Source organism: Cryptomeria japonica, chromosome 8 (genome assembly GCF_030272615.1).
Source record: "Cryptomeria japonica chromosome 8, Sugi_1.0, whole genome shotgun sequence".
NCBI classification, from domain to species: domain Eukaryota; kingdom Viridiplantae; phylum Streptophyta; class Pinopsida; order Cupressales; family Cupressaceae; genus Cryptomeria; species Cryptomeria japonica.
In genome coordinates, this window is record NC_081412.1 from 266,626,070 (window position 1) to 266,652,234 (window position 26,165).

Below are 26,165 nucleotides of genomic sequence, written 5' to 3' on the forward strand. Positions count from 1 at the left end.
TTTATGGATTAATTTTGATGGTGATTCATTTCTCTTGATTCTCTAACATTGTTGATAGCTTTGTGGCGAAACGCTTGACAAAGAATTATTTCACAAACTACTAATGAGTTGTTTGCAAGTTCGCTAGTCAAAGACAAAACAAATCAAACTTCTAACTTAGTGATTTTGCAGGTTGCCTTATATTCCAACCAAACTTTGTGTTTGTGATTTTTAATTAGGCACCTAGTATGTTTGCTAAGTAGGATGGAATGAACATGTGTTCACTTTGCTTGTCAAGTTTGACATTGGAGTAGGAGAGTATGCTCTCATCCTTCTTAGGGTGATCAAAAATCCAGACCTTCGATACCATTCTCATGTTTTGGATTGTTTATTACCTTTAGAGGGCCTGCCTTCCCGACCATTTGCTTTCTTTTGCAAGTAAGTGACAATCGTGAGAGGGGAGCGACCCAAAGTGAGCACAGCTAGAGTACCTTGGCATTCTAACTCACTATAAATAAATACTTGATGGGCGAAAGCTTTGAAGGAAGGGTTACGTGGGAATTGTAGTTACTTGGGAAGTGATGACCCTTGGACTCTTTCTCATATCAACATCTAAGTAGGGCCTCACGGTCTAAATCGTGCTTGCACGACTACATTTGTTTGGTATCTTGGTGGGCCTATGTCTCAATCACGCTTGCGTGACACCAAGGAGTAGCACTTAACAAAAATCCTTATTAAATACCTTGTATTTAGAAGCCAAAATCCTTCTAGTTGCTTGAGAAGGAGGAGTTCGGATACTTGGAAGAGATGCTAAGTTCACCATGGGAAGATTTCCATGGGGACTGATGCTTGGCTGCCCTGAGAAGTGAGTGCCATGGAGGGGAGCTCGTGGGGTCAAGCATCTATGTATTCTCCTTGAATCTCATAACGAGTCTACCTCTCAAGTACCTACTGTCCTTACCTGCCATAAGAAATGTGTGAATGAGCATGATTGTCTTGAGTCTAAGTTAAAATATCTTGTCTTCTTTGCTTGTCAAAAGTTGAGTTCTGTCTCATTTCAAAAACAAGACAAATTGATTCAAAACAAGGTTAAACACAAGAGTATTTCATTCAACAAAGTTCAAAACACCTTCAAACATGGTTGTCAAACATTTTTCAAAATCTTGTCTCAACATTCGTGTCACTTAGATTTAGGTTCATCCTAGGTTTGCATTTTGCAAATTCATTGTCAACTACCAAGGTTAGGTTTCACCTAGGTCATATTCCTTTGCATATCAATAAGGGTCATCCATTTGCATGTGTTCTCTTGCATTAGAGTAATACCATTTCATAATTCAACCTTAGGTTTTGTCTTAGGTTGACATTTTCATACATTTGCATTTGCATCCTTGTCCTCATAACATTAGGTCACATTTGCATACCCTAGGTCTCTTCATTAAGCTTAGGTCATTATCATATCATATTAGGGTCATTTTCATAGTAATTGTCCCTTTGCATATAGTCTCAAAAACTAGGTTTTGTCATACTTGAGTAATGCAAATCTTTGATAAACCCTAAGTCATTGTTAAGAAGTCTAGACCTTATCAAACCTTTGTCTTTTTGTCATCATTGTCATTTGGTCAAACCTAGCTTAGTATCCAAGCATATAGGGGAGACATTGTCATTTTGTCCTTTTGTCACTTGGTCCTTTTGTCCTTTGAGGTCTAGACATAATTTCAATTTCCTAAGGGTCTCATTTTTAGAATTGCATTCATGAGTTTGTCAAAATCTTGAAAAACAACAAAAACATTAAGTTGCATTGTCATCCTTTAGGTTGCATTTGTCAATCCCATTAGTTACTTTGCATAGTGACATGTTTGTTGAAATGAGGTCTCAACCTTCTTATGAAGCCATGTCATCACAATTGAGCAATCAATCATGTCAATCCAGTCTCTACATGTCTCATAACCTGGATCAAACTTATCATGATGATGTAAATGTCCAAATACAAAAACTAGAGGAGAAACTAGCTCAAGAAAATGAGATTTTGGAACAAAGAGTGAAAAACATTGAGAAGAATAGATCACAAATGTCCAAAATGTTTCAAAAATTTCCAGGTCAAAATCCAAAGATTGAGCCAATTGATGTAAGATATCTTCTTGAACGATCAGACATACCAGCTCTCCTCTCCCAAATAGAGATGATGAAACAATTTCAAGAAAAGAGACAACATCAATTTCAACATTATGTGCCCCCACAACAAGAACAAGAAGGTGTTTACTATCAATCAGATTTTCAACCAATACAACCAATGGTTCAACCAATTGTTCAACATATTCAACCCATAAAACCAATGGTTCAATTTCAACAATATGTCCAACCAACTATACAATGTCCACAAATAGTTCAACCAATGGTGGAATATCAACAAGTTCAATCAACATATCAATGTCAACAACCACAACCAAACATTCAAAAAAAAAACTTGCAACATGCACCAAGCCAAGTTTCAAACATGTCGGAACAATTGAACCAAGTCCAATATCAAAACATGACATCAAACCAAAAACACGTTCAAATTCTAGATACAACCATGTCAAAACCTCGAAAGAAAGGTGGCTTTATTGCAATGATCTTAAGGAAATTACCAAGTGAGTTCTTTGAGGAAGATCAAAATAATACACTTATGTCTAGCAATGCCTCATCTCCCCACAAACAAATTGACTCTCCAGTGGCATCTATCCCTACACCTTTAGAAGTTTCACAAGAACCTTCTATATTGTCCTCATCAAACAATACACCTAGGGATGCAATTATCCAAGGACTATCCATAATTGATTGCCAAGATAATCCAATTCATGATGCACATCCTTGTCATGTTTTAGAAATACAAGACCCAATGCCACCATGCACTTTATTGCCATTACCTGTTTTAGAGGACCCCTTTCAAAGTCCCTCTTCCTCATGTTCAAGCATTGATTCCTTGCCAGAATCCATTAGAAATGTTCAAAGTGCATTTCCTTCATGCCAAAACATTGATCCCTTGTCAGAATCCTCCATGCATATCCAAAGTCCAACCCCATGTCAAGAAGATAATTTAGAGCATGAAGAAACATGTCTTAAAAAAGATCAAGATCAAGATCCCAAAACCTTATCATCCCATCCAATTGTTGACCAAGATCCCATTTCCCCAGACACTCACAATGATTCACTTATTCCTGTCAATTCTATCCAAGAACACAACACCCTTTCAAATCCCATTGACATTTCACTTCCTAAGAAAGATCAAGATATCCCTTCCATCCTTTCCGATGATCCCATTAAAAGTCAAGAGCAAAGCACCTTTAAAGAGGATTCCAATGATCTTCCTCCTTGTCAAGATCAAATTATTCCTTTAAATCCTCCACAAGATCCTTTTGTTTCTCCATCTCCTTGTCTTAATGCTCCATATACACTCCAAGATCGCATTTCTTTTGATGATCCCATTATTTCTCCCATTCCATCTCTTGAAGAGCCTGTCATTGAACCATGTCCACTACACAATCCTAGTCCCCCTCATGATCCTAATCCCCCTCATGATTCTAACATGTCAGTGCAAGATGTTCATGAACCCTCGACATGCATAATGGGTTCTTCCACTTTGGTGCAATCCGATCCACTTCAAGATCTCATTATTTCTCTCATATCATATCCACCTCATAATGGACTTGCGTCTTCTTCCCAAAGAAAAGAGTATCCTACAAGTCAAAATATTCATCAAGGTAAAGGAGTAGATCTCCATAAGCAAGAATCCCTTCATGTTAAAGAAGATCTTAAGGGTCATGTCTACACAACTCACTCTCAAGACGTTGGTATCCCTCCATCAAAATCAAAACATACACCTTTCCCCATCATACCTTCCATCCATCTTAGGTCCTTATATCCCTTCGTCCTCTATGCAAGGTCAACAAAGGCACACTTCCTTGAGTAAATTTCATCAATCCAAAAGAAGTCCATTTCATTCATATCCATCCATGCACTCCTTTCCCCCTCCAAGCAATTTGGATGCCAAGCATAAATGACATAAGTCTAAAAATCCACATGTATTCAAGGATCAACATGTCCAATATAATCGACATGTAAAAACAAAGAACAATATGATCTATAAAGAAAAAGAAATATCCAAAAGGCCACAAAGGCCCACTGAGAAAAATAAAGCAAAGTCAAAATCTATATGGGTTCCTAAATCCCTTGTGCAAGCAATGCACTCCAAGGAACCACAAAAGCATGAAAAATCAAAAACCATGTGGATCCCTAAGCGACTCCTTGAAGCATAAAAGCCTAAAGAAACATCCAAAGTTGCTATTCCTCCATCCAACCCTCTCAAATTTGTTCCTCCATCACCTTCTTCATCCATTTTGGGCCCTTATGGCTACAAATCCCTAGCTATTCCTTCATCAAAATCTCCATATCCAAAATCCATTTTTCCTCCATCAATCCACCACCCCTCAAGGTGTGTTCCAATGTTGATCTTACCTTCATTTCCATCCAGTGAAGCCCAATTCTTCCAATACCCTATCCATTATCCAATGCATATTTTCCATCCTTCGATCCCTTTGATCCCATCCTTTGCATAAATCCTTGCCTTAGTTTCATCTTATTTTCCATGTCCTTATCCTACCAACGTCTTTGAGCATGCTTTTAAAGGTCATGGTCCATTTTTTTTTAAGGCTACTATCCAAAACAAAAAAACAAAAAAAGATGCTTGAGTCCTTCTTCCATCCCCTATCATGTGTCCATCTTCTATTGAAAAAGTCAAATAAATACAAAAAAAAAAAAGTGAAAAAAAAAAAAAAAGAAAAAAAGTAAAGCAAAAATAATTCGTCCACTAGTGAAAACCTGGCAAATAGGCGCCTTGGGCAAGTACCGTGATGAAAACTTGGCAAAAAGGCATCATGCGTAATCTATGAACTTCTTGCATACCGTACTTGGGGACAGGTTTTTTCCTATCATATCCTTTTGTCCTTCATTGTTCCATTATCCTATCATACCCCTATAATTACCCTTCATATCCTATTGTCCCTCATGTCCATTTCCTCTTTCCACATTTGATCTTGACAAGGCTGAGGATCTTCATGAGCATCATGCATCTTGTTTGCAGCTTTTAGTCCATCATAGCTTTTGGTCTTTATCCATTTGCTTATTACAACCTTTCATCCATATTCCCTATCTTATTGCAACTTTCTGCCACTATCCCTTAGCCAACCCCGACTTTCAGTCCATGTCCATTATCCATTCTTAGTCTTGCTTATCCTATCCATATCTTATCACTATCCATACACTCTTTCTGTCCCTTGATCTTGATCTAACATAAGGATGTGAAATGCAAAACATGGTTTCAAAAACCTCTTGACATGTCCCTCATGCCATGTTCCTACTTTACATTGTCATATCCAATCTCTTGTCCCATCACGCAATAGCCCTTGAAAATTGCATCCATATTGTCTCCATAATAAAAGGCCTTTGTCTTCCCTCTATCCACCAACATTTCAGCAAGCCTATTTATTCACCTGTCATATTCCTTGCCTTGCTAGACACTAGGGGTAAAATCATAAAAATTGAAAAATGTCCTGAAATAATAAAAAAAAAAACTGAAAAAATCTTGAAAACATTCAAAAACATCAAAAAAATCATGTGTTCATTTTCAGCTAAAATGTCCTGAAAAAATCCCTAAAAAATCAAATAATGTCCTGAAAAAAAAAATCAAATAATGTCCTTAAAAAATCCCTAAAAATCAAATAATGTCCTAAAATAATCCAAAAAAGTCAAATAAAGTCCTGAAACGAACAAAAAAATTTCAAAACATTCAAATTCCAAAAAAAAATCCTTTGGCATTTTGCATTTTGTCAATAAATATCCCCTTTGTGCATAGACAGATTGCTGAGCATACATCCAACGACATGCAATCACACACTGCACTTTAATGAAATCATGCATAAACAAATGAACTTTTTAAATCAAACCAGACATTCAAACTGATCAAAATTGTCATATCAATCAACCTCAAAATCATTTGTCCTTGTCACTACTATCATGGGTCTTATACAGGGTGTGGTATACTTGAAACTAGACTGTGTCCTATCTTAGACGGGGTACCGCATGTCCTGAAACCAAACAGCATGATCGTCCTATCAACACTTTCAGCTTTTGACAATGAAGATCAAGATGTTTGTTTGACTTGTTGGAATTAGCGAGTCTTATCATTTATTGATTTATCTTCGATCATGTTCCTATGTTGCTCGATGATGTCATTGAGTGATTTAGAGTGACTGGGATGGTTCATGGTCCCTTTCTTTTTTGTTGTGATTGCTGTTTGTGGAATGTTTGTCACAAACTGGGGCAACTATATCATTGGGTTTTTGTGATAAGTACGTTCACTTTGTGAATGCCGCACACACCTCGACCCTTGATGTATGCACCCTAGGATGCTTCACTCATTCCTTGTGTGTGATGTGTCTGTCCTTTACAAAAAGGGTTGCGTTTTAGCTCTGGCCTTCAATGCCATGATGCTCTGCATCTGTTTTGCTACATTAAATAAAGGTTCTCACCTACAAAGTGCATTACTAAAAGCAAGTTTTTCTTTGTCTCTAACTGTCCTCTACCTCATTTTTCTTACTAACATTTCTTTCGTTAGTTCGGATAGTCAGTTCGGTCTAGTGCTCCGATTTCCCCAAACACATATGTTGCATCCTACATTCATTGGTTAGTACATTTGCATTATATCACACATCACATCAAGCATCATATCAAGTATTTTATCCATTTTCATATTATAAATGCATCAAAAATACATAAAAATACATTCATACATGGTGCATAGGTCATCCATACATGGAAAACAACTATAAGTCATCACACACTACATCCCCTCATATCGATGCATGTCATATCATATATCAAAATAATATCGGAGTACAAAATTGGACTGTTTGTCCTAAGTATGGCCCGCAAGATGAATATATAATGTCAAACTACATATGTCTTTATCATAAGGAGACCGTACCTCTGTCACTAGGTGCTCCCTCTGTCCTCCTCATCCCTGCCATGTCTCAAGGATGATGTCCCTCCCTTCCCTGGTCCTAGCTATGGTGGTCTCATTGGTACACTCACCCCCATGTTGCTCACTGACCTCTGAGAACGTGGCCTGCTCTCTGTCTTAAATCATGCCCGATATGACGCTGCTCTCTGCTCTGGTGGAACTGCACTCTCATATAGTGTCCTCCAATGGCGTATCTCCTCTTCGGTCTCTACCAACATCTGTGCCATCTCACGTGCGCTGGCATCCCTAATCGACCCAATATACTCAGTGACTCTCTGTTCTTCTCGTTGTGCCTGTGCTATTGTTGTATCTCGAGCCGCTGTCAATCTGGCTATCTCTGCTCTAAACTAATCATTCTCTATCCTCAAGATGGCATTCTGTCTCTCTAATGTTGCAATGTGATCATGTTGACTTGCTATGGTAGACCTGCACATCTCCATCTCCTCTATCCTAGCTGTCTCCAGCTCTATGGGTATATCCTGCAATGACTCTTGATTGGTTGAATCTGGCTCATAATCGTCATCCCCCTCATCATCTCTATCCTCATCATCCCCCTCATCCTCATCACCACACTCATCCTCCTCATCCTCATCATCTCCCTCCTCCTCTCCTACGAGTGGGAAGTCCTCCTTTCTCCTCGGTACCGGAATATCAGGATCTGTCAATGGCACTGGCCGTCATCGTGCAAACCATCGCTCATACTCCTCTGTCATCTCGGCATCCACCACATCTGATCTCCAATCCCACTGTCTCTGCTATAGCTGTGTGAAGTCAGCATATGCTATGTGTGGCTGAATCATCCTCCCCCACTGACTCGTCTCTTTGTGAGATCGGGCAAAGTGTGTAGTCCCTCTAGGAACATCCTGCCTCTCTCCAAACTGTCGTCTGACTCTCTCTAGCAGGTACATCTCAATCACTCTTTGGTGATTCACTGGTCACCTAATTAGGTATCTCTCCTGTCTGCAATATGGTAGCTCCTCACTATCATCTAACCATCCAGGGCAATCAAGATATGGCCTCCATGTGAACTCTCTCAATTTGTCTAGCTCATGTCGCCAATACAATATGTATCCGAAAGGACCCTGTCTCAGTGCTCCTCCATAGCGGTACACATATGGTCGATGTGGTACTACCTATCTCTCTGCAATCGGTCAACATATGGCTATGTGCTCAAATGCCCATACTTGTAATAGTGTGACTCCACAGCTCAAAGTCTGCACTCCCTGATATGCTATCTGATGCAACTGAAAATATAGCATAGCAAGTACACATGGTCCCCATGCATACACCGTTCCCTCTATCACCATCCACTCTAGCACTCTTCCCCATCCAATAGGGAATCCATGTCCTCGTCTGTCTCCTGCTAGTAGGCATGCTATAACCACGGCTATCACCACATATCGTTGATCATACTCTGATGCCATGGTCTCCCAGCCAATCTCCCTCTCTACGATATCTAGATCATCTACGTCACACTCAAATAATCTGCACAAAGCGTCTCTCCCTATCACTAGGTCATACTCTATCATCTCCCCATGAATTGGAATGTGGAGGATACGCCATACATCCTCTAGTGTCACAGTCGCCTCTCTAGTCGCCAGATGGAATGAGGAAGTCTCCGAATGCCATCGCTCTGCCAATGCGGTAAGCAGTCCTGTGTTTGCCCTAATCTTGGGCATGAATGCGATGTAGTATATTCCAAGTCCTACTAGTGTGTCTTTGTCCATGCTCCTGAGTCTATGTCGTAACATGAAGCAATTAGGACGGTTCTCCCATGTAATCAGGGGATACTGTTGACTCTACATCACAATTGGGGCACATTTTGTCAATTTTAGGGTTTGCTCCTATGAGCTGCATTTCCTTGTTTCATGTCCAAATCAGGGTGTTTTTAATCTATTTTGACCTATCCTACCCTTATCCCCCTTTTTGGACCCTTCGCATGCTGTTTTTGACCAAAATTGAGTTCCCAGGGCACAACTACGTCTGTGTGTTGTATCCTGCACCTGTGTTGCATCAACTTGCGCCTATATACCCTACACAAGTGCAAGATACCCTACACAAGTGCAGGATGCGCTCACACAGGCGCAGAAGTCACTTTCTGCATTCCCTGTGGGCCCAGCAATGTCTTGCAAGCAAGTCAAATTCATGAAATTGACAATATGGGTTTTTGAGATACATACCGCTACTCCCGCATCGTCCGGTCGTCTGTAGGTGTGTACACATTCCCTGAGGTGATCTGCCATTGGAATGTTCGCCATCTCTCTGCAAGCGTCCTTTTCCAGAGCAACAAATCCTCCTCTTTGGCTAGTGCAAATGAGCACTTTTCACTCTCTTTGTCTCATTTATAGATCTTTGTCAGTGCATAGATGGACATGCACTCTCTCCATCTTATGCTAGTCATAGTCTTTTGCACCTTCAATTGGTTGTCCTTCGTGCATCCGATCTCCGATTGTCAGTCTGTTTTCTCCTATCATGTTCTATCATTATTATCGATCAATTGGCCTCTTTTCTAGATGTTTCCAGCCAATTCCTCAAGGGGGCATGCATATGTCATTGTCATTGTCTTGGGCATTTTCATTATTGTTCTTTGAAACAACGCTTAATATCGCATTGTCTCAAAGAGGGGCAAAATGTAGACGTCTAAAACTGGTCAACGCTTGCGGAGTCATATTTTAACATTGGCGCATTGCCTTATTTTAGGTTTTTTGCATCGCATTAACGTTTCTTGTATGTTGCATACTTGGTTTTTATCATTTGCGAGCATCGAGTCCTTCTGCATTCTTCATTTGTCTCGCTTTCAAATTTGGTCTTGTCGATAACAATCTTCAGTCATAATTTTGATCGATCTTATCCTGTCGCATCAATGTGCGTGTTAATTTGTCATCATTTTGGACATTGCCAATCCTAATTAGGGTTTTGTCCTCTTTTCAATCTTGTCATCTTGCAATCGATTCATCATCGATCCTTGTCATTTGATCAAATTGTCATCAATCTTGTCGTCTTGTGATAGATTTGTCATCGATCATTGTCATTTTCAATCTTGTCATTTTGCGATTAATTTGTCATCGATCGTTGTTATTTTCAATCTTGTCATTTTGTGATCGATTTGTCATCGATCGTCGTCCTTCTTAATCATGTCAATTTGGATCAATTAGTCATTGTTCCTCGTCAATTGGCGCATTTATCAATCAAAACACGTATCAGCATTGGTCCTTTGTCAGTCAGAATCATGATCAAATCGAATCGATATCAATTATCTTTTGTCAAGACCTAATTGTCATCCTTGCATTGCTAATTCATCTTCTAAGGTTTCATGATTTAGTCATTTAACCTTGTTTGTCATTTTCTCTCCATTTTCTCTCTAGGTTAAATAATTTATTTATTTATCCTAAGTTTTCTTGTCACAATTAAATATTTATTTAATTGGCTAATTAATTCCTCCTCTTTTTGTAAATTAATTAATGAATGAGAAATTATTAATTAATTTACCTAATTTGCATCAATTTCCTAATTTCCAAGTCATTATTTCTAACTTAATTTTCTAATTTCTCCTAAATTCCTAAATGTCTATTTCTATTTCAAAATCTTGTCATAAATTCTTGCATAGCAATTTGTCATAAATTGTCATAAATCCTTGCATAGCAATTTGTCATACACTTGTCATAATTTTGCTATTCTTGATTTGAATTTCCATTCGAATCACTTTCATGCTAATCTGATCTTTTCTCCAATTTGTCTATAAATTGGATGAATTTCCTCAATCAAAAGGCCGAATCAATCACGCTTCTAGTACCCTTATGTTGTCGTCTCATCTTGTCAATCTTGCTTTCATATTATATTTATGCACTTGAAGGTGAGATCCACAAAACAAAGTAATTTGAAGGAGAAAGAAGGACAATGGAGATTTCTGGAGGAGATATTCACATTTGCGATGGTTTGCATTTAAATTGAATGTCTTGTTTTTCATATATCTCTATTGAATGTAATTAGGAGTGTAATCATTGCAATTTAGTTTTCATGATTGAGCTAGGCTAATGTTTATATTACTTTGATGATCCTCAATTTCCTATCTACACATACCATCTCACCTATCAATGCATAACCATCGAGCTGCTCTATGTATACCTTTTCTTCCAATATCCCATTCAAAAATGTAGACTTAACATCCATCTGGTATACCTTGAACTTCTTATGGGCTGCAAATGCAAGTAAAGTTCTGACACCTTCCAGTCTTGCTACAGGTGCAAATTTTTTTCCATAATATTCTCCTTCTTTTTGAGCATAACCCTTGTAGACTAATCTTGCCTTGTTGCGAACTATAACACCATCTTCATTTAACTTGTTTCTAAATACCCATTTAGTACCTATAACATTCTTGTTTATCAATCGGGGTACCAGGGTCCAAGTGTTGTTCTTCTCAATTTGATCCAATTCCTCCTCCATAGCTTTAACCCAATAATCATCACTAAATGCCTCCTTAGCACTTCTAGGTTCAATGGTGGAGATCATGCAAGAGTTCTCTCTTATTCTTCTTCTAGTTAGTACTCCAACATCCTTATCCCCAATAATATGCTTAGGATTGTGGTTCAATGTCACATACCTCAGAATAAAATGATCATTCTCTTCAGGTTCAACTTCTTCATTATCATCTTCTTCTGAATTTATTTGTTCTGGTTGAACAAGTACATCAAGATTTGCTTTAACAATTTCTGATTTAACAGGTTCAGGTTCCAAAAGCAAAATGCAAGGATCTTCATCCTTTTTCTCTGAACTGGTTTCATCTGAGACTTCAGGACATTCACCTACATGAACATCAACACTCTTAATAATTCTTTGTGTCCATTTGTTGAAGCATTTATAGGCCTTACTCTTGGTGGAATAGCTAAGAAATATGCCTTCATCACTCTTAGCTTCAAACTTGCTTATGTAATCACCTCTTTTAATAAAACATTTTCTACCAAATATCTTGAAATAACTAACATCAGGTGATCTCCCATACTAATATTCATAAGGGGTCTTGTCCTTACCTCTTTTCATCAGAACTCGGTTTATTGTGTAGACAACTGTACTTACAACTTCTTTCCAAAATGTTTTTGCTACATTTCCTTGTATCAACATTGTAGCAGTTTCAACCACTAACTAGTTGTTCCTCTCTACTATACCATTATGCTATGGTGTCCTTGGTGCAGAAAGTTGTCGCTTGATACCATTCTCATCACAGTACTTAGTGAATTCCTCAAAAGTAAATTCACCGCCTTGATTTGCTCTCAAACATTTTATCTTTTTGCCACTCTCTTTGTCAGCTAAGGCCCTAAATGCCTTGAACTTACCAAAAGCTTCATTCTTATACTTCAAGAATGTGACCCATATCATCCTTGAACAATCATCAGTGAAGATCATGAAATATCTATCACCATGAATGCTTCTTGTTCTTATTGGTACACATAGATCTGTATGAACAAAATCTAACAAGTGCTCTGCTGAGAAAGACTTGCTCATGAAAGTTGAAGAAGTCATGTTTCCTAACTGACATTCTTTACAAAGAGCATTAACCGGTTTGTCTAGCTGAGGTAGACCTCTTACTGTCTTGGACTTGCTCACTTTACCAATGCTACCAAAGTTTATATGACAAAATCTCCTATTCCAAAGCTAGATATCATCTATCTTTGCAATCAAACAGTTGCTAACTTTAGGATTAAGATAAAATAGATTACCCGTGGTCTGTTTCCCAGTTGTAATCAATTCACCTTTGTTGTCAAAGATTTTGCACATACCATTTCTAAACTCGAGTGGGTATCATTTGTCATTAAGTTGTGCCACACTCAGAAGATTGTGCTTTAGGCCTTCAACCCAATAGACATCATCAGCACGACTCTACCCATTAAGAGAAATAACTCCCTTACCTTTAACCATACAGGATGAGTCATTGCCAAATTTGACAACACCGCCATCAAATTCCTTCAAGGAAATAAATTTGCTCCGATCACCGATCATGTGATGTGAACAACCACTATCAATAATCCAATCATCAGAGTTATCCATCCTGGACACTAGTGCCTTTTGATCTGATATCTCTTCCTTAATAGCTACAAACACAATATCTTCACTAGCATCATCATCAAATTCTTCATCAGTAATACCACTGTCAACTGCTATAAGACAATGTCTCTTGTCGTTGCCCTTATACTTCTTGAATTCATCTCTCTTGTATTCATTTTCACCTTTAGGACAGTTAGCTGCTATATGACCAATCTTGTTGCATGCAAAACACTTTAAAGGTAGCTTACCTCTATATTTCCCAGCGCCTCTAGGCAGTCGTTTTTCCAACAATGCTTCAAGTTCCACTAAGTTGTCTTCATCATCAACATCTCTGCTCAATCTTGATTCATAGCTATGACAAGTATCTCTACTTTTTATCACAGATGAGTTAGAGACAGAAGCTCTGAATGCAGATTCTGATTTTTGTACACTACCATCATAACCATTTAATTCAAAAGTAGTAAGTTTGCCAATGACAGAGTCAAGAGTTACCTTTGTTTTATCAATGGACTTCATATCCTGAATAGTTGCAACTCGGATAGAATAGACCGGGAGCAGGGTTTTCAGTACCTTACCGATCACTGTGGTATCTTCCACTTTCCCTCCTACACTCTTTATTTCACCAACTATCTCTTTTATCCTTTGACCATACTACTGGATATTCTCACCTTCAGACATTCTTATGTCATCAAACTTTCCTCTTAGGCTCTCCTCTTTAGCAATATTAACATGTTCATCACCGCTATAGATCTCTTCAAGTTTTTTCCATACTTCATATATAGTTTCAAGACCATCAACATCTACATATTCAACATCAGACATGGAACTGATAATAACCTCCAATGCTTGATGTTTTTCTTGCTATTCCTTTTTCTGATCATCAGTCGGGGTTCCAGTAGGTGCAATATAATTAGTTTCTACATGATCCCAACACTTACTTCCTAGATTTTTAATGTAAATCTTCACTATGTCACTCCATATCCTATAGTTATCTTTGTTGAACTTTGAACCTTCTTTCTTCATCATGGTCTACAAGATCTTTTCATGAAGTTGTTAGGCTTTGAGGTTCAAGAGGACCTGAGATGCTCTAATACCAATTGATGGTATGATGAAAGAATAAGTATCCAGTAGAATGCTGAGAGGGGGGGGGGGTGATTCGGTATATTGAAAAACTAATACAAACTTCCCAATCTCAAATTCAAACTCACAAAGTAAGATTTCACTATCAAGATCAATACTCAACATCAACCGGTTAACTATTATAACAACTTAACAGTAAACAACTTCAATCTTGTAAACATCAAAATACTTAATCATATCTCAACATATTCAGTCTCTCAATGCTTCCAGTTATCATGCCTTATTAGAATAGTTAAGTAATCAATCAAATAAGATCATAACCACAAAAATATTCACCACTTGACACAAATGTTTATACGTGGAAAACCCAAATTGGTAAAAACCACGGTGAGATGAGACTCACAAGGATAGCTATCTGAACTCTTCTGAAGTTCGCCTTGGTAGGAGCCAAGTTTGTTAAAGCTTTTACAATAAGCCCTGTTAAGAATTGATTTTGTTAGGAATCACCTAGTTAAGGGATTTACAAAATGCCTTGATGAAAAAGAAAAATACCCTTTTAGGAGTAACCTCAGTAGAGGGTTTGAGAATCCAAGCTAATGGACTGCCTTGTTAGAGGATTTAATAAGTAACCAAGCTTGTTAGAGCTTATCCGGTTAAGGGATTTCAATTCTGCTATAATTGTTAGAAAACAACAGGTTTTCTTGATTTGTCTGAATAGCACTACATTTGCTTGATCAGATCCTTTTAAGCTTCAATCCGCCTTTACACAAACTATAGATCCATTCTCTGATTAGGCAACCACACAGTCAACTGGTTTTCAGACAACACTTTTCCAACACTCTTACAAACAACTTCATCCACCTTAAATACAAATCAATTAGGTCGATAACACAACAAAAACCTAATTCTCTCTTAGAGATTACAAACAAGTCGGTTCAATCTTGACTATTAGAAATCATAAAAATATTTTCACATTTTTCGAGAAAATTCCAACCGCTCCATGATCACCGCTTCATCGGACTTTGTAACTCATCACGTGTTATGCATTAGATGCAATCGACTTTGCTCATTCCCTAGACAAGGAAACAAACAAACAATGCACCAAAAACAGTCTGAATTTATCCTCATTCAATGATCACATGTGTCGCCATCATTACTGCTCATCATTAGATCTTAAACTAACAAATTTGATCAGTTAGGGTTTAACAAAAAGAACAACTGGTAGGATTTATTGGTTACATTGCATAGAAAAGGGTTTAACCTTATACACCGGTTTACCGACTCAACTCACAAACTAACATACCGGTTTACAACATCTTCCTCAAAGCTCTTCCTGTCAGATACAAGTCAATATCAAGTGTCATCCTTATTACAATGTCTAATGAAATAAATTAATCTAAAAATTAATAGTCTAGAACAGGTCGTGACACTTCCAAACCAACTATCTAGGAAAAAACAAAAATAAGTAATCCCTGACATGCCTTTAGCATGTCTTTAGCCATCATGATGGTTGTTGTAACTACCTAACCTCTAGCTTGATCATGACCATTATTCCATTTTGTGCATGTGTCAAAGACTTTTGATGGGCCACCACTTCTTTCTATTGCATTGGCTCATGATGTCGATTCCTTCCATAACCCTGTACTGTCCATATTTTTTAGATCAACATGACAAGTGTAATTCCTTGGGAAAAGATCAAGGTTTTGTCCCCATTTAGACATTGTAGACATATGGTAACCAAGCATGTATCACAAAATGATCTTCCTTTTGAGGTCTCTAGGAATCCTGTGGGAAAGGTGTGTGATCGTCCAAATAGCTCCTTGAAGTTGGTGGGCCCCCTCTTTTGGATTTGGATAGAAGACCTGACACACAACGACATAGGAGAGCTTTTGGGAATATGGTAAAAATGACTGTTTGTGAAATCTTGCAGCAAGTGCACATGGCATCCTTAAACTCTGCCAGGAATTCTCGCAAAGGTGGCTGTGAGAAATAATGGTTAGAAAACAAAAATTTAATGCAACCCATGTAAATTCATTTATAGTTCATAAACATGATATCTTATTTATTGGTTCCATCATCACTTTCTATTTTTTTTCATGAAAAGAATTCTTGAAAAGAAATTCCATAGACTACTCTATATGCATGATTCATATGTTACTGTTGAGAACTTGTCAGATTGAGTCAACAAGAGTTAGCACTATGTTCCCACCTTTTAATTGACAAGAAGATTTTTAGATTGCTTAAATCACACACACTAAGCTTTGACTTCTAGACTTAAAAGTGTTAAACACTCATAATTGATTGACATTCTCTAAGCTTAATATATTGCTTAATGTGTAGTTTAAAGCTAGCTCAAGATTTTAAACTCAATTTAATACTGCCAAAATTGTTTCTACAATTATGTAAGTTATAGAAAATACTTTTCTAAATTTCCAATACTAATCCAAGGATGGATGATTGATAATGTGTGAAGAGGGAAGGAATGAATGATTGATATAAAGGAATAAGCATTGTGTGGTGGACAAAATTGATGGAGACAATGTTTTGTTTTAAATTTCCATTATTCACAAAGTGCCATGCAAATTATTGTGGGTTTGCCTTCCAGATTTGAGTCTTTGCACGTGCTATCTCAATCTTACAGACAACAGAGAGAATCCAGTGAATGCGTTATTGTCAACCACGTGCCAAGGGAATTTTATCTTTTCTAAATAGGATGAATAAGAGGAAAAGGTGGATACGCTACTTACTCTTACAAGGTTACTGTTTTGAGTAGCTAGAAAAAGCAAATGAATGATTTAAGCTTTGCGTTGCTTATCTCGGTCTCACACGCAACTCGTAGATTCCCATACATTTTTTCTTATGAAATGACTTCACTTTAGAAGTTAGAAGGTACAAATTATTTTCTTTAAGACTTTGGTGCACACTCTTATCAAAGGTCTTTCTTTTTGCGAGCTTAAAAGAGGAGTCCTAGGACTGAGTGATTGATTGATGTGATGAATGGATTTCAAAGGATTTTGATGTCTAATATGGTTTTTTTTTTAATTTTAAATTAAAATTAGAATCTATAATTAAAAACCTTGGAATGTATGGTCGAATGAAATAAAGGATGGAATATTACATAAAAAAATGGATTTATATATATTTTATTTTATTTTTTATATTTAAACAAAAAAATGAATGGTTGATTGGTATAAAGAATTGAATATTGGATTGCAGGTGGATTTGAAGAATCTTATGAAATAAAAGATGGAATATTAGATTAAAAAAATGGGTTTATATTTTTGTTATTTTATTTTTTATATTTAAACAAGAAAATAAATGGTTGATTGGTATAAAGAATTGAATATTGGATTTCGGGTGGATTTGAAGAATCTTATTTTTAATTTATCAAAATTTGAAAGAGAAAATGAATGATTGATTGATATAAAAGATAGAATATCGGATAGGGGATGGATATGAAACATTTTTGATAGATGTGTTGGTTTGTCAAGAAAAATTTTGAGGCTCAAATTTAAAAGTTGAGTCTCTAATTATAAGTCTTTTGTCTTGTTTTTTGAGTTTAAAAGAGAATAGATGATCAATTGATTTAAAATATGGATCACTAATTCGTAGGTGGATTTAAAAAAGACTTTGATGGATATGATGTCTTGGCATATAAATTATTGTGATTGCTATGTTGAGTTTTTCTTATACGATCATGATCTAATTTTTATGTTTGAATTCAGTATTCATAGATCCTAGTTATTAGGGTGAATAAGTTATGTATGGTTCATCAAATGAGGAAATGGGACATTATCTGAGGACACCTTCTTACATAGTCTCAGAATTGTTGATGAGAGATACTTTAACTTGATGTTGAATGCTCTCCTTTGATGGATATTTATTTCAAGTTATGATATAACTTTATGTTGGAATTCACAGATATGCAAGTGTATGTAGAGTGTTCTTATAGTTTGCTCATCAAATCAAGAAACACCTTACATAGCCCCAAAGCTATGGAAGGGAGAATCTTGAATCTAATGATGAACGTTTTCCTATGATAAAATTTTCTTTTCAGTTCAAAATCTTAAGTTAATGTAGGAGCTCATAGATATATAGTTCTTGTAGGGTGCTTACAAATGGTTCATCAAATGAGGAAATGTAACATTATTTTAGAACACCTTCTTACACAGCCCTAAAGCTATGGATGTGAGATTTAAATTTGATGATGAACCATCTTTTCTTTATTTTGATTTTTTGTTTTCAAGTAGATTTTAAGATTGCATATTTCATTTACTTATTCTTCAAAATCCCCTCTCTTTATTTGAACCATAATTAACACGTTTCAGTAGCTACAATGTTTCAAAATCAACTTTTTTTTTTGAAGTGGAAGTTTGTTTATTTGAGCATCAACCAATCTAGTGTAGAAGTATTCTAGATATAATGTAAAATCAATAATTTGATGATGCTATTTATTTTATTTTATGCGGTGATGGATTTAGATTTTAACAATTTCAATTGTGTTTGGTCATTATCTTTGGAGCGATGTTATCAATGATAATTTGGTATTTTCTAAGTGTTTTATCTAAGGCTAAATGACGACATTTGAAAAAACTTAAAGTTGGATAATGCAAATTCCAAATGAATTTAGTAATCGCTACTTCTGACATATGCTCTTGTGTCTATGAAGTACTTATTATTTGAATCTTTTGGTTTGAAGTTACGTTGAGGGTTTTGCTGCTGATATTCTTTCAGACAGCATCACCAAGTTTTTATTGGCCATTTGGCCTTCCAACTAGTACAAGAAAAGGCATTCAGTCATGGTAATTCGTGGGGTGGAATAAATAATTTTGGCTATCATTTTCCAATCAAATTAGCTCATTCAGTCCAGAATATAATCGGTATTTTACAGTACCATTGTCCACAAATACTGTCTGATTATGTTTAAAATCCCACAAAGAATTAGCTAATACAATGTGAAACATGTGGGCAAATGTTACTCGCAAAATGGATTGGTGGATTGGTAAAACGTGGAATTGAGTAAATTGAAATTATTTGGTATTTTTTGTCGATCTCTTTTGATTTGTAATTTTCTTGGAAAGCTTTATCAGCCACATGTGAAGTAAGATATGGAGAACATATATTTGTAGAGAAGTTTGATCTACTTCGAGAGACTACTAACCTTTTTTATAATTCTTACTATTTGGACGGGACTGCTCTATAATGGCGTATTATTGGATTCAAGTTTTGAATAGTCTCTTTTTCAACTATAGAACAATTAAGCTCCATGCATTAGTAATCATGTGCTTTTAATTTTTTGTATGGTACACTTGACGTTTTGTGGCTTTGTAACTCTTATAGTCAAGCTCTTTCATTAGTAACCATGCTTGTGTTTCTCATAGTATTCTCTTTAGCAAGGCAACTTCTTGGCTGAAGTGCATTCTCTCAATTCAGGAACTTATTTATAACCTAATATATTAATTGTGCATCCCAAACATTATGCCTTCTCTCTCAGCCCTGATTCTCCTAATCATTTCTGGTTGTATCAGTCTTATTTTTACAGAATCCATTTTTACAGAAATGTGGATTAAATGTTAAGCCATTTATGACTAAGGTATAGACCCAAAGCGCATATTGACAGAAATTAAACAGAAGTTTGATTAGACTTGTAAATTTCACAGTTTTGTAAATTTGGTCACGTATACGTTGAGTTCAGAACAAACAATACCTTGTTGGGTTTGGAGCGATTCTGAAATCAATCAACCCAAGTCTCTTTCCTTTTCCCTTGATATGCATGTGTGTTTAGCCCCTTGTTCTAATTCAGAACTTTTATTCCAACAGGATGCCATAAGTTCAGTCTAAGTAAAGGCCAAACAGCTAAGTCAAGAGTCCTAATGGAGTCCTAATGATAAGGTAGCACGATTATTATATTGATTTTATCAACATACGAAAGTCGCCAAGCAATAAGCATAAACTAAACATTTTATTTAGAACATTTAATACATTCAGCCAGAGTAAAGTCGTCTAGAAAATCATATTCTTCATATGGTCAAACTAGATCGAGCTCATATATATTTAATTAAAGTAATAGTCATTTAGAAAATCATATTCTTCATATGATCGAACAATAGCTTATACATATTAGTGATGGTCATTCAGAAAACCTTATTCTTTAAGTAGTCAAACGAGAGCTTATATAGGTAGGGCTGTTTAGAAGCTTGGAGGCGGCACAGCAGAGGAATATGTAATCATCTAACAACCTTTGCAGCTTTGAGGAGCGATTCCAAGCCGAGATCCAGGAATGTCATATACCACTCGGAAGTTGCGCTGCTGGAAATTCCCCAATATAGATTCTCCTGAACCCGAGGAGCTTTTAGGAGGTGCAGCCAAAGCCAAGCATATCACTGAGCCCTGCGCACTCGTGCGAATTAAATAATTAGTGGGCGGCAGAGGCACGTCCACATTATTATCAAAATGCAACGTGATCTGAGGCACCTCCACATCCCCCGAAGGAAAATTGAAGCACGCATCGAAGATCGAAACCGAAGCGGCTCGACTGAATTTGGAGAGATGGCGAACGAAAGAGTCTCTCACTGAACTGTAAGCGGGTTCCGCCAGCCGAGTAATAGTTGTTCCCGAGTCTATAATTGTCCCTTTCCCGCTTGATTGCCCCATCGCCGGTACAGCCACGCGGTCTTCTCCAACCGAGACTCCGTTTAACCCCACGTAATAGAACGAAGGATTGGCAGAGTTGGTCAAGAGAGACGTAAACTGCAGTGCGGAGGATGAAAGCGCGGATTTACCGAGTGCAAGGCAACCCGTGGAAGTGGAAGACGGAATGCAATAAGAGAAGGTTTTCTGGAACAGATTAGCCGTCTGTGAAACAAATGAGAAAGACTCCCTGCCAAAGCCTACCAAACCTGGCGTGGAGGTGATTAGCCCAGTCCGAGCTTTGGCGCAACCGAATATAAAGCCTGGCATAGACTGCGAGCCCACGGCCAGCGAGTCCGTTGAGAGCAGCACGAGCACCTGGGATCCGTCGCCGTAGGTCTGTTTAATGCTGCAGTTGTAATTCCCACAGGTTGGAGTGCTGCCGAATGCCTGGCACGTCTGGGAAGAGCAAGTCAGGTATTTGTAGGTGGATGATCTGGAGGGGTCGAACAAGCTCCCCGAGTCGCAGGGAATCCAGGTGATGTCACTGCCCGTGTCGAGCAACGTGTAGAAGCTCTGCTTGGGCGTGCCGAAGCCCAAATTGATTACGTACTCTCCGTTCTTTACGGCCAACGGAACGCCGGCGTCCTCTTGTGTGGTAAAGCTAGTTGTCGCTGCTCCCGTTATTGCACGGTAGCGCTGCTCGTCGCCCTTTATTGACTCCAACACCGCGGTCAGCCACGTTGAATCGTTGTTGCGGAAAGGGGAGCACTTGGCTTGGAGATGCATGAGAGGAATGCTTGTGCTCGATTTCCTTGGCTGAGCCGCAGAGCAGTCCTCCTCCTCCTGAGTGTCCTCGCCAGTGAATAGTAAGGGACTTACTCTTACAAGCTTACTACTCTGAGCGACGCCACAGCCCATTAGCAAGAAAAGTAAAACAAGAAGCATTGTCATTTTTAAGAGAAGCTGTGGAGATGGATGATAGTTTGTGGGAGGGAAACACATTAATAATTTAAGCTTTGCGTCGGTCATCTCGGTCTTACACGCAACTGGGAGATTCTCGTTCATGTTTTTCTTATGAAATGACCATACTTTAGAAATAAAAACGTACGAATCATTTTTTTTAAGGACGTTTGTTCACACTTTTATCCTAGGGCCTTCTTTTTGCGAGCTTAAAAGAGGAAACGGAGGAGTGATTGGTACGGAGTATTGGATAATGAACGGATTTGCAAGAATTTTGATGTATAAAATCGTTACTTTGCTTTCAAATTAAGATTAGAGCCTATAATTAAAAACCTTTTTCCTTTTCTGAAGTATGAAAGAGAGAACATATGATTGATTAAAATAAAAGATCGAATATTGGATGGGATGGATTTGAACTTTTTATTTCTTCTAAGTTTAAAAGAGAAAATGAATAATTGATTGATATAAAGAATAGAATATTAGATAAGAAATGGATTTGAAGAATCTTTCTTTTTTATTTTTTAAAGTTTGAAAGAGAAAATGAATGATTGATTGATATAAAGAATAGAATATCAAATAAAGAATGGATTTGAAATCTTTTTTCTTATCTGACAAATTTAAAAGAAGAAGTGAATGATTGATTGATAAAAAAGATAGAATATTAGATAGGAGATCGATTTGAAATGTTCTTGATTGTAATGCTAGTTGGTCAAGTAAATTATTAAGATTTAAATTTAAAGCTGAGTCTCTAATTAAAAGTATTTTATCTTATTTTTTTGACTCTAATAATCAAATAAATGATTGATTGATATAAAGTATATATCATTAAGTGGTGGGTGGATTTGAAATGACTTTGATGGATATGATGGTTTGGCATATAAAATATGATGTTTTGGACATGATATTGACTTTGATGGATTTGAGGCAAATAAATTATTGTGATTTGAATAGGATACTTATGCATTTTTTTGAATTATTTTGATTTTACATACAATTGGAAATTCTTGTGGTATGCTTTCTTAAAGGAGTATATAATAGCAATTACAACTAGGATACCTATATTTTACTAGCAATTGCACCTTGGCATGCAATGGGTATGCCGAAGATGAGTGGAAAGTCAATTAGGAAACATTTTGATCTATTTTTGCATATATTTGTGTAGTAAAGGAGATTCCATTAGTAATATGCAGTTGTTATGTTTGCAATAGATAGAAAGGGAGAGAGCAGGAGAGAGAGGGGGATAGAAAGATGGATAAATAGAGGGGGGAGTGAGGGATATAGAGAGGAGTAAGGAGATAGAGAGAGAGAGAGGAAGATAGAGAGGGGGGGCATGGGGAATATAGAGAGAGTGAGATATATAGATAGATGTAAAGAGAAATATAGATAGAGATATATGGGAAGGGAAAGAGAGAATGGATATATATGTGAAGAGAAATGGAGAGAGAGAGAGAGAGAGAGAGAGAGAGAGAGAGAGAGAGAGAGAGAGAGAGAGAGAGAGAGAGAGAGAGAGAGAGAGAGAGAGAGAGTTTTAATGGTGTCATTTTCTATGTAGTTTTAGATTCATTTTAAGATAATTTCCTTAATATAATATTCTAGTAGTATTTGGTAAGTTTGGCTTCTTGATCTTTGTCTTTTTTACATTTATTGCTTCCCATACATATTCTTACTCTTATTCTATCTATATTTGTTTTCATACATTTATTAGTTAACGTGAAATGAATCACTATAGTACTTAATTAGAGAGAAAGTGAGTCTTTTCCTTCCTAAATTAAAATCTCCTTCACCTAATGACTACGTAAACAATTCTTATGGAAAGTAGAGAACATCTTGTTCTTTCTTCCCTTGTCTCTCCTTACTTTGATGTTATAGGTAGGTTCAAAGTATATGCAGTACATATTTTTGTTAGACGTATCAATAGGGAACTGATAGCTTCAAATCAATAAGGATCCAAACATAGTTGAAACAAAACCTTTCAACCAAGAAGATAATTAAGCTCTATTGTTGATAGGCTTGTGTCAAGTTTGCAATAGGGAGAGAGGGGGAGAGAAGAGAAGGAGGGTGAGATAGGGATAGTTAGAGGGAGAGATAAAAGTGGGAAGAGAGAGTTGGATATAGATGAGAGGGAAAATGAGAGGGGGGAGAGATAATGAGAGAGGGGCAAAAGGAATAGACAAATTTGAAAGAGATAAATATATAGAGAGAAAGAGAATGAGAGAGGGAGAGATAGCAAGATAAAAGATAGAGATAGGAATTGATATATAGAGAGGTAGAGAAAGGAAGATATATATGGAGATATAGTGATAGATAGGCAAGCAGATATAGGGGGGAACAAATAAAGGGAGAAAGAAGAAGACTTTTTGATGAGATGTTAATGGTTTCCAAGGTAGTCTAAGGATGCGAGTTGAAGGATCATTAGAGGTTAGTTTCACTCAAAGATTACATTTGTGCTAAAAGGATTTGGGAGTGTCAATAGTTTTTAGCATTTTGGCTTGTAGGTGAGTTTGGTAGTTTCATGTACTTTATTTGATTTTCTTGTTTGCAAAAGCTATTGTTGTGTGTATGGATGTGGATTTCTTTTGTGTAGCTGTCCATACTTCATTTTGGAGTTTTGAGACCAAACTATGCAAGCTTAGTGGGATTTCATTGACTTTCTTTTAGTTTTGGGTGATTGGCACACTCTGTGCTCATCCTTTTTGGTGTGTATTATGCAGCAGCTATAAGGTATGATTACATAATTCTAGTGTATATTTAATAATATATATCGAACCTAAACTATAATGAAAACTGATATTTTGGGTTTATCAACTGAGGGAAATCCAATAGTTTGTTTTGCATATTTATGTTGAAAATAAATATCGATAAATTTATGGAATACAATTAAGATATGTTCGGGGTTTGGTGTTATTACTTTTATGACCACTTATGAAAAGATAACCGCATCTAAGTCTAATTAGCCGATAGGCTTGTATTACGTGGGCTTTGCCCACCGGAATTATCTCACGCCGGAGGCGAAATTTTTGAATTCGGTGATATGCACCAAACAAGAATTCGGGAGTCTCACGCCTGAATTTACATCTTGCAATCTTATTTTATTACCTAAAATTAGCAGTGGCAATCTGTAGCTGTATTAGAGTGAAAATTCTCCATGGCTTCAAAGATCACGCTCCCGCTGTATCTTCTGCCTCAAAAGAAAGATCGGATTGTTTTCTTAAGCCATACAGAGGAAACAAAACCACGTTGAAAAACACAGAGTTAGGCCATGGTTGAGATATCTTACAAGGACTTATCACGCGGTCCTCCACAGCAACATTTGAAGAAAGCCGTCAATGTAATGTAATCGATAACTGAATTCAAAAATCTCCTATCTAATTCTTTTGCTTGAAGAGAGATGAAATTATAAGAAAATTCCTTTCAAGTTCTAGATTTTCCTTGCATGATGTAAATTCCTCTGGTGCCAGTAAAGTCACAGTTGCCGTACGATTTTTGAAAGGGACAATTTTTTGATAATAGTCTGCAAATCATCTGTAGAAACAGGGGATGTGCATTGAATTTCTCAAAAGTGGTGTAGGATATACCAGATCACTTTCACTAAAGTGAACAGGTTTATTGGGATTTTCAAAATATCTCATAAAAATTGTGTATTTAATCAAACCCACAAGAGAAAACATCATTTGCAGATAATAATCAAAATAAAATTGGAAAAATGGGACACTATATGAATTTTCAGTGTGTACCACAGTGCACAGGAAGCTCTTAAACAAATGATGAGCTATAATTTGGACTTTAGCTGAAAAAACCTAACTAGAAGTCTTGGTCTTGAAAGGCAAGGTCGCAGGATCAAATCCCAGTATTATTTTTGTGAACTTCAACTGTTGAATTCTGGTCTTGCAGGGATCCCTCTCTCTGGAGGCATTTTCTCCATAGTGCAAGTCTGCAAATATTTCAATTTTATAGCTTGAAATAACATACCATCTCCTTTACGTCATGTAAATCTGGTAAGATGTCGAAAAAAAACCGATTCAGTTAAGGGCATCATCTTCGATAAGCTTGTTATCTTCAGACACTTTACCCTGCAAACAGGGAACGGAAACAAATCCCATAAAATGTGGTCTCCTACAGAATGAAATAGCTAAGTATTCAACAGATATGATGATATATATTGATTAATCACAAAACCCCTTCCCCTTATCAAATCAGATTTGATTGAATTAAGTGTATCCACGCAAAACCCCCTTCACTCCAAAAAGGCAAGGACGCAATAAACCTAAAACTTGCCAAATCGATGCAATCTTTGGAATTAATGCCATCAAGAATAATCAATATAGATGGGTATTTGATCTGATTAAGGATCTTTGACTGATTGCATAAAAATGCTAACATTACAATGCTTAACAAATTGAAATTAGCATGCACATAA

At 36.9% G+C, this 26,165-nt stretch overlaps 1 protein-coding gene across 1 annotated transcript; it reads right to left on the reverse strand.

The window, feature by feature from the left end:
- Positions 1 to 20,098: 20,098 nt before the first annotated feature.
- LOC131066511 (aspartyl protease AED3) lies at positions 20,099 to 21,853 on the reverse strand. Its single transcript, XM_058001284.2, has one exon. The coding sequence runs from the start codon at positions 21,851 to 21,853 to the stop codon at positions 20,387 to 20,389; it is 1,467 nt and encodes a 488-aa protein (XP_057857267.2). The 3' UTR covers positions 20,099 to 20,386.
- Between the last annotated feature and the right edge of the window lie 4,312 nt (positions 21,854 to 26,165).

What these genes read in the sequence shown, in the direction of transcription:
- LOC131066511 (XM_058001284.2), bottom strand. Translation starts at nt 21,853, where the DNA reads ATGAACGAGAATCTCCCAGTTGCGTGTAAGACCGAGATGACCGACGCA.